General features: G+C 44.1%; 2 protein-coding genes across 2 annotated transcripts; both read right to left on the minus strand.

Moving 5' to 3' along the window:
* Positions 1-296: 296 nt before the first annotated feature.
* On the minus strand, positions 297-2,468 carry LOC147903887 (uncharacterized). The gene is made up of 3 exons (XM_087401934.1): positions 2,366-2,468; positions 1,960-2,046; positions 297-1,876 (listed from the first exon to the last, which is right to left on the minus strand). Exons 1-3 carry the CDS (start codon positions 2,424-2,426, stop codon positions 1,128-1,130), a joined length of 897 nt encoding a protein of 298 aa, XP_087258060.1. The 5' UTR covers positions 2,427-2,468; the 3' UTR covers positions 297-1,127.
* Positions 2,469-4,744: 2,276 nt separating this feature from the next.
* Positions 4,745-8,298, minus strand: LOC147903888 (pentatricopeptide repeat-containing protein At3g16610-like). The gene is made up of 3 exons (XM_087372803.1): positions 8,156-8,298; positions 8,002-8,078; positions 4,745-7,924 (listed from the first exon to the last, which is right to left on the minus strand). The coding sequence occupies exons 1-3, from the start codon at positions 8,295-8,297 to the stop codon at positions 5,423-5,425; spliced, it is 2,721 nt and encodes a 906-aa protein (XP_087228929.1). The 5' UTR covers position 8,298; the 3' UTR covers positions 4,745-5,422.
* Positions 8,299-8,997: the final 699 nt, after the last annotated feature.

An 8,997-nucleotide genomic window follows, 5' to 3' on the forward strand; every position in this document is an offset into this window, starting at 1 on the left:
GTATCGACCTGACCACGACATAGAAACCAGCCGTCCAACAAAATGACAAGAATAGGAAATCACAACTGAAAAAGCCACTGCTTTTTTTTTTGCAATGCCCCGGTGGCCTAGCCAGGGGTTGAACTCTCTCTCTCTCTCTCTCACACACACACACACACACACACGCACATTTTCATTGTAAAACAACCTTTTATTAAGAAGAATGTACATTCATAGCTGTCTCAAACAGAGACAGCTACTACTCATAAAGTAGAAGACGATGAAAAAAGACCATCATAGCTGCTCCAGCGGTCAAACTCTCTCTCTCTCTTTCACTCACACACACACACATGCCTCAACCACCAAGCTAGGGCCCCATTGGCACCTGTTGCCGCCTGTTTTCTTGAGTTGCCACAATATGATAACCTTCATTATCCCGACAAAATACAGAAGCAGCAAGCAAAAATACTGTTATTCAAAGAAATACTGCAGGCTTGACACTGCTATAAGAATTGACAACTAAGAAAATGTTTACATGCTGAAAATTTCTTGCAAATATAGTCTCTCCCAATGTATTTTACATCGAGCTACTGACATATGTCTGCAACTTATAATCCAAATCAAAGTGGCAAAAGTCGAAAGCCATCAGCAATCTCATAGTAAATTGCATCTGCTATGCTTGGCGTTGATTCTAATTACCTGGACTTCTTTCCTTCACAGGAAGAGTCTAATGCAGAGATGTCCCCCCACAAGAGCCAGAAAACAAGCAGCTCTATCCTGTCTGTTTGTCTTCTCCCGCTTCTTCAAGAAGAGTGATCTAAAGACGATGATACAGCAACTCATCCAAAGACAAAAGCTTGAAGATAGGAAGATGCCGACTATAAAAGAAAAAGACCAACGAATTGTACATATAAGAAACTGGAACTCTGCTCTTGAGCCCTCAAAACTCAAAGTTGATTTACCGTCACATACCACAGATATATATCTCACCCTTGTGTGTTTCTCAAGCTCTTTTGCTCGTGAGGATACCACTTTTAGAGGATATAGACTCGAAGCAAATCCCTGACAAAAATTTAGGTGTCTAGTCAAGGGCCAAAGCCATACTTCGGCACATGATCGTTGTGACACGCCTCTGTAAAATGGGACGTTCATTCGAGGAAACCTGTGTGTGTTAAAATAGCATTTCTTACTCGGCTCAAATCCCTTCCTTTCAACGTTCTGCCTGCACCCTCAAAGACAGAGAGAGGATACATCTGACTTCTTGCATATTCACGGGCCAGAAACTCGTGTGGAGGAAGCCTCTCTTCATCTTCATCCTCCTCGTCTTCATCAAGAACAGTTTTCCTCCCACGACTCGGGCCTGTCATCTTCAAAATTTGAGACCAATCCGGGATGTTTACGGGGGCCGACTGATGAAGTACGCGCTTGGGGATATCCTCCGATGGAGCTCCTCGTGGCATCATTCGAGAAGCTATAGGGATACGCCTAGAACCTTCCCGGATTGATTTCCGGCCGGAAGGACCTTTCGAGTTGTGATCCTGAGGAAAACCATTCACGCTTCGATCACCTACTTGGGAACGAGAAGCGCTCGAATACGACTCGCCATCAACACCACCCTTTCCTGAATCGTCGTCCCTCTCCTCTGCAACGGCTCTTAGAGGGGGAGTAGTTAGAGACCTTCTCTGCTCCACCGCTGGAAGACTCGTACATGCTGCAGTTTCGATTTCCCAGATGTCTCCCTCATCCAGCTCTCCTGTATCGCGTTCGTGAATCTTGCCTGAGGAAAACGACTCAGCAGAGGCGGGAGAGCCGATAATTCCCAACAGCTTGTCCATGGGGCTTACCGCTGAGGCGGCAGGTTCCCTTACTGCTCTCGCAAAGCTCCTCGCCAGCAAGCCTGCGCTTAATTCGGCCATAGTTAGAGACCTCCACGGAGAGATTCAAGCCGCTGGTACAATCAATCGCAATTGCCCGGCTGACCCCTTATTGCTGACGACGACGATTTATCAGCAGCACCACCGTAAACGACCAGATCTGTAGGACTGAAACTATATGCGACGAAGATACCTGCAATGTCGAACGCTTAGTCAGATTCACGATTCAACGCAACTCTATAATAGCTATACGAAGCGCGTTGCTAAAATGGAAGACAGACCAATTCACAAACCAACAAATAAGAGCATAGTGAAGTCAGGCCGGCGCAGGCCTTGAAGCTGTGCTGCGGAATCAGAACATTTTTCCCGATTCAAAATGAAGAACGGAGTTTGAAAAAGCAAAGGCAATCGGAGACGGAAAGGAAGGGGTGTGATGAATCCAATGGAAAGGAAAAACGTGGGGAGAGCAAGCAACCGGCAGGAGGAAAAGGAAATTGGAACGTCAAACGTACTCGGAAGGAGACGGCGAGGATGAAATTTTGAGATTGAAGGGAGGATTGGCAGGAGAAGCATGCAAAAAAGCTCAAGATAGCCAACAGGAAGACGAAGAAGAAGAAGACGGAAGTACTCGAAGACGATGAACTATATCTGTAACAAGGTATATATCCACATGTACAGGCTCTCTCTTTATTAAGGATGAGAACGAATATTATTTACTATGCTGATGATGAGGTGTCTTCCACACATCACAACCATCACATGCCATCCACTTGTTGGTTCGCCTCGCCATGTCCGATCAGCTACCTCGGAAACGAACTCGGATTCACGTGAACCTTGCTTGCGCCTCACGTCGCATGATAAGAAGTGCCGCTGTGACGAGAAGCGACTAAGGAAGAGCTCTACCTGTGACTAACTATTACTCTCCCGCACTATCACTTCGATTCGTGGCACATGACGGCTGCAATACAAGCTTGCATAGAGTGCATTCCCGCGTTGCCTGCAAGGTTTGTGGAGCATGAAAAATAACGGGAACAAGACCACTCAAGATCCTCATGAAGTTGTTTAGGTCTCGTGTGGGTGTCCAAGGTGAACCCTATATTTCATTGGTGGAGATGAAGCTACATTGATGTTAATCCTCAAGAATAGGAGGTTCTTTAGATCTTCTGAAATCTTTCAAGAATGGCAATTTAAGTATCCTATTTTCTAGTTTAAGAGGAGGATTACAAGCACACATGAATGTAGGTGCAAGAGACCTGCGGCCTACTAACAAGACTCAAGTTGCATCAACAAAGACTTGAAAATATAGTGACTCTCAAAGGGAGACATGAGTCGTATCAAATTACTCAACAATATGTTGTAGCATCAGTACTATGAGGTGCCTCTTTCACAATAATTACCGCACGACACTCCATTTGACTCTTAGATTTTCTAAAAATCATACTAAACATGTATAACTCTATGGTTTGCCAAAATAAAAAGACCAAAATTCATGTGCAATGAAAACAATTCTTTGACATTGTGTTGAAAGATACTAAATGAAACAATTTTTCAAAATTCATTCTATTGACAAGAGTCATGAGAGAGACCTGCGGCCTACTAACAAGATGCAAGTTGCATCAACAAAGACTTGAAAATATAGTGACTCTCAAAGGGAGACATGAGTCATATCAAATTACTCAACAATATGTTGTAGCATCAGTACTATGAGGTGCCTCTTTCACAATAATTACCGCACGACACTCCATTTGACTCTTAGATTTTCTAAAAATCATAACTAAACATGTATAACTCTATGGTTTGCCAAAATAAAAAGACCAAAATTCATGTGCAATGAAAACAATTCTTTGACATTGTGTTGAAAGATACTAAATGAAACAATTTTTCAAAATTCATTCTATTAACAAGAGTCATGAGAGTATGAATGAACCAAAGTGTATATCTTTGAATTTTTTGTGACCTTCTTCTTTCTTCAAAAATAATTGTACTTTGTATCTTGCTCGAGTTCCTTAGTCCTTCGAGGCTAGTCTCATCTTTGTACGACTTATATGCCTTCAATTCACACATCCTCTGAACACACATTTGGCTAATTTTATATAACTTTGTTCTCGAGTTTATTCAAAACATGTGGCATAAGAAAGGGAGCAAATGCTCTCAAGTGATTAATTTAGGCCTTGTGATCCAGAAGATAACTATGGGACTTCTATTAATCAAATAGTCTGTTATGCCTCTTCTAGGGTCAAATTTCATTAGATAGCTGTCAGACTTTATTAATAAAATAGATGGTTATGTCACACCCTTCTACCCAATACTATCTTAGAATATTCTTCTCATCAAGCATACATTGTCTCGATTCCATTTTCTCTTTGATGCTACTTTTTGATTCCAGAACGTCCACAAAATGCATTGAGGTCATTTGATGTATACTCACATCTATTATCAAAATTGTTGGAAAATGCAGGATAGAGCCACGTGTCGCCATCTGGATTGCACGAGTACAGTGGGTCCCACTCCCCGCCCCATAGCCATGGAGAGCCTCCCCTTCACCCAAAAAGAGCCGACTAGGATGAAGGGAAGGGGATCTCTCTTTCTTTATATCCAATGTTCACTGAATGTCACAATTGCCTATGGGATTAATCCCCATGGCCTTCTGCCATGAGTCACTGCTTTCCAACAAAAATGGAGAATCTTGATATGCTTACCTAATTCTCCTACCATCACTTTGAAGTCCTTGAAAACACCAAGTGCAGTGCAAGAAATATGCAATTGTCCTTGAAAACATATGCAACAGTCCTGAATCCAAACAAAATCACTTTGCAAGTGACTCATTGATGAGGTGATCTGTCCACCACCAAAAAGCACTAAGGTGGTAGGTTAGATATATGGATGTGAAATAGTAGATCCAAGAGTATTGACTCTAGTAGAACATTAAGCAAGGGCTCATTTGGATTGGTGGAGTTCGACCTCCTCTAAAGATGTGATACTTGTTGAAAATGCTTCGATGGCTTGAAAGAATATTCCAAACCAAATTCTAAATTAGAAGATTCATGGAATCTAATACGAGGGCTTCAAAATTGGGGGTCCAAAAGGGCCACCCACAGGGTGGATGTTTGCATGCTGCTGAACTTCCCTTTTCTTAGAGGCTGTGCGGCATTGTCAGAGGGGAATGATGGTTGTGAAACCTTGGTGGTGAGAAATAGACAACCCCCCTTCGCACCTCGTCATGGTGATCATGTGCGGGTCCATAGAGGTTACCTTTGATGGCCATGCAAATAAGGCATCAATGCTAACCGTGGAGGCACCACTCTTCCTTCCATTGTTCAATGGCGTGCCCCACGTCGAGGTCGATGATTCCAAGGTGGGCAAACTTATACCTATAGTATACGATCCAAATTTGGGATAAACCCTTCCTCCAGCATTTGAAGGGAAAGATCTTCTAGCTTTGCACATATATCTTTACTTTGGGAATCTCTTGTCCCCACCCCAAACATATGCACGATTCCATCAACTTCAGTCCCACTTACTCCTGACTTCTTCCATGCTTCTTGTTTTACTCTCATTGCCTCGATCTCCTAATCATCCTCATGCATGTGCGTATCTGCATAGATGTTAGACATCAAGACATAAGCTGCAGATTTCTTTTCATCCAATCGCACTGCATGGTCAAAGGCGTGTCTTCCAAGCTCCACATTACCCCACTTTCGACAAGCACCTAATACAGTAAGCCAGACCGAAAGATCAGGTTGGAAAGGCATCCTTTGCACCATCGCTGCAGCCTCGTCTAATTGGCCTGCACGACAAAAGAGATCAATCATGCAAGTGTGGTGCTCGATTGCTGGAGTGACACCATAGCCTGTGCTCATGACCTCAAAGTACTTCTGGGCCTTTTCAACTAGACCCACATGACTACAGACGGTAAGAACACTAAGTAATGTAAACCTGTCTGGCTTTACTCCATCTGCTCTCATCATATCAAGCATATTGAAAACCATTTCACTTTCTCCTAGTTGGGCATATCCTGCAATCAGTGCACTCCATGAGACTACATCTCGTACTGGAAGCTTATCAAACACTTCTCTTGCTTTTGAAACCGAGCAACATTTGGAATACATATCGACCAATGCGTTGCCAAGAAAAGGGTCTCTTCCTAACCCTTTCCTTGCAATCTCAGCATGTATTTCCCGGCCCTTGTTTATAGCTCCTATGCTGCCACAAGCTTTCAAACTGCAAACAAGTGTGACTGCATTTGGAGTCACACCCTCTAGTTGCATGCATTTGAAACACTTCAGTGCTTCTTCACCAAGCCCATGTTCGGCATACCCTGCAATTAGTGCAGTCCATGAGACTACATCCCGAACTGGAAGCTTGTCAAACACTTCCTGTGCTTTTCCAAGTACCCCGCATTTGCCATACATGTCAACCAAGCTGTTGCCTACAAAAGGATCTCTTTCAAAAGCCTTCCTGTCAATCTCAGTATGTATTTCTCGGCCCTTGGCTATGGCTCCTATGCTACCACAAGCTTTCAAGCTGCAGACAAATGTGACTGCATTCGGAGACACACCCTCCAGTTGCATCCGTTCGAAACACTCCAATGCTTCCTCCCCGAGCCCACTTTTGGCATATCCTGCAATTAATGCAGTCCATGAGACAACATCCCGAGCTGGAAGCTTGTCAGACACTTCCCGTGCTTTTGCAAGCAAGCCACATTTAACATACATGTCAACCAAAGCGCTGCCAACGAATGGATTTCTTTCCAGCTCCTGTTTGGCAATGTCAGCATGTATTTCTCTGCCCTCGTCTATAGCTCCTATGTTGCCACAAGCTTTCAAGCTGCAAACGAACGTGATGGCATTTGGAAATGCACCCTCAAGTTGCATCTGTTCAAAACAGTTCAGAGCTTTCTCATTAAGACCGTGTTCAACATATCCTGCAATTAGTGCATTCCACGAGAGAACATCTCGAACTGGAAGGTTGTCAAACACTTTTTGTGCTTTTGCAAGAGAGCCACATTTGGCATACATATCGACCAAAGAGTTGCAAAGAACAGGATCTCTTCCCAACCCCATTCTAGCAATCTCAGCGTGTATTTTACCGCCCTTGTCTATCGCTGCTATGCTGGCACAAGCTTTCAAGCTGCAAACAAACGTGATTGCATTTGGAGAGACACCCTCCAGTTGCATCTGTTGGAAACATTTGAGCGCTTTCTCACCGAGCCCATGTTTGGCATATCCTGCTATTAGTGCATTCCATGAAACTACATCTTGAACTCGAAGATTGTCAAATATTTGACGTGCTTTGGCAAGCGAGCCACTCTTGGCATAGAGAACGACCAGGGTGTTTCCTATGAAAGGATCTCTTAGCAATCCGTTTCTCAAAATCTGGGCATGGATTTCACGGCCAAGTTCCAAATCTTTCAACCTAGCACAAGCCTTCAGTAGGGCCACAAACACGTACTTGTTAGGATGTACGCCATCCTTCTGCATTTTCAGGTAGACGTTGAGGGCCTGTTGTGATTCCCCACATTCGATATAACCTGTGATGAGAGTAGTCCAAGAATACTCATTCGGATCAACCAACCTGTTAAAGACCTGCAGGGCACCGCGCATGCTTCCACATTCCACCAGCATTGGGACAAGGTGGTTTCCCAAAGATCTATGAGCTTCCAGCCCATTTTTGCACATGTAGGCATGCACGCGTTTAGCATACACTAAGTTTTTCTCTTTTCTGCAGCACTGCAGGATGTGTGTATAGTTCTCAATCGAAGGGACCTGGGGTATCCGTTCCAAAGACGTGAGTGCCTCCTCTAGGGTGACCGTCTCCCGACGACCACTTTTGTCTGGCGGTTCTTGAGCTGTGCATGCGAGTAGCCGAACTCGAGACCTCACTCTGGCCTTGGAATTGCTGACATTCTCCATCAAGCCACGGTCTGTAGAGTTTGTCCAGGCCTGGCCATTCCCCTGCAATCCCTGGCTTCCGGAGTCGTTTTCCTGGAGCATGAATTTGTACCAGCCGTCTATCCATGGAAGCGGTTCCTTGATAAATTTAAGGTTGAAGTCTGGAGCCCTTGGGTTTGCCTGTTAGAACAAACTCGTCAGACGACAGAGTTTTACTACAGCTTTAACTTGAGCAGAGTATTCCTTCGCACACTTACTGTGCTGGTTCGGTTGTCGCAGCCCGGGGAGGGATCCGTGAGATCCTGTTGCCACAAGCGCTCTGTCCTGAATGTATCTGCGAAGCATGACAAGAATGAAAACTAACTGCCAAGGGTTTATGAGACTCAAAATTGGAGGTCTGTCCTGCAGTACCTGAACTCGAAGTTATTGAGAAAGGTGGAGAAGATCCTTGAACCACCGGAAGACTTGCGTTTCCTCGAATGGCTCCGTGCCTGTCCCCGAATCGAGGCTGGGGAGAAGGAGAAGCTATGGGGAGCGTCTCCAGTTTGGACATTATGGTGTAGCAGCGAAACAACTCTTCGCATCGCAAATACTTCTTTGGAATGACATCTTTATGTGATGATTCGAAATTTTGTTGTGGATCAAACACCTGATCGTCTCGGCGAAACAAATCTTTGCGAGACGAAACAAATCTTTGCATCGCAAATACTTCTTTATTAGGCAGGTAGCATTGTGGAATCAAATGAAAAGGTGAGCCCTCCTTGAGCCACTTGTCATCATTTTTCAATTCTAAAAATTCTAATTGTTTTTGGAATGGAAATGCCTATCTTGTTCAAACCGTCTTGATCCTTCTTCTTCTTCTGTCTTCGTCTTGTTATCTTCATACCCTTCTAGCTTTCAAATCTTTCAATCTTCCAATTATCTCCATCTATTCCTCTTTTGAAGCTTTCATGGCCTCCTCCCTCTCTTTCTCCTCCACCTTCAATTTGCATTTGCATCATCTACAATGCCATGGCCACGTGCTTCATCTCTCTCTGCTGCTTGATGCTTCTATGTTTCTTTTCTGCTAAAAAAGAAGAAGCATCATCATCATCATCATCATTTGCAGTTGCAGCAACTCGCGATGGTGGTAGAGATCGTAGCTAGGGCGTAATGCGAGAATTCTCTTACCGTGCCTTCAATTTTTGCCTTCCTCCCCAATTTCTCTCCCTTTCTTTCCCCACATTTGATTCGAAGATTTCTGTAATGCAAGG

This window comes from Dipteris shenzhenensis, chromosome 3 (assembly GCF_047967505.1).
Source record: "Dipteris shenzhenensis isolate YYH24624 ecotype China chromosome 3, Dip_SZ_1.0, whole genome shotgun sequence".
NCBI classification, from domain to species: Eukaryota; Viridiplantae; Streptophyta; class Polypodiopsida; order Gleicheniales; family Dipteridaceae; genus Dipteris; species Dipteris shenzhenensis.

What these genes read in the sequence shown, in the direction of transcription:
- LOC147903887 (XM_087401934.1), bottom strand. Translation starts at nt 2,426, where the DNA reads ATGCTTCTCCTGCCAATCCTCCCTTCAATCTCAAAATTTCATCCTCGC. An exon ending in TCCTCGCCGTCTCCTTCCGA is followed by an intron (nt 2,047 to 2,365) that starts GTACGTTTGACG and finishes TCGACATTGCAG; the next exon opens with GTATCTTCGTCGCATATAGT. An exon ending in GTCGTCGTCAGCAATAAGGG is followed by an intron (nt 1,877 to 1,959) that starts GTCAGCCGGGCA and finishes AATTAAGCGCAG; the next exon opens with GCTTGCTGGCGAGGAGCTTT.
- LOC147903888 (XM_087372803.1), bottom strand. Translation starts at nt 8,297, where the DNA reads ATGTCCAAACTGGAGACGCTCCCCATAGCTTCTCCTTCTCCCCAGCCT. An exon ending in CTCAATAACTTCGAGTTCAG is followed by an intron (nt 8,079 to 8,155) that starts GTACTGCAGGAC and finishes CATGCTTCGCAG; the next exon opens with ATACATTCAGGACAGAGCGC. An exon ending in GCGACAACCGAACCAGCACA is followed by an intron (nt 7,925 to 8,001) that starts GTAAGTGTGCGA and finishes TTGTTCTAACAG; the next exon opens with GCAAACCCAAGGGCTCCAGA.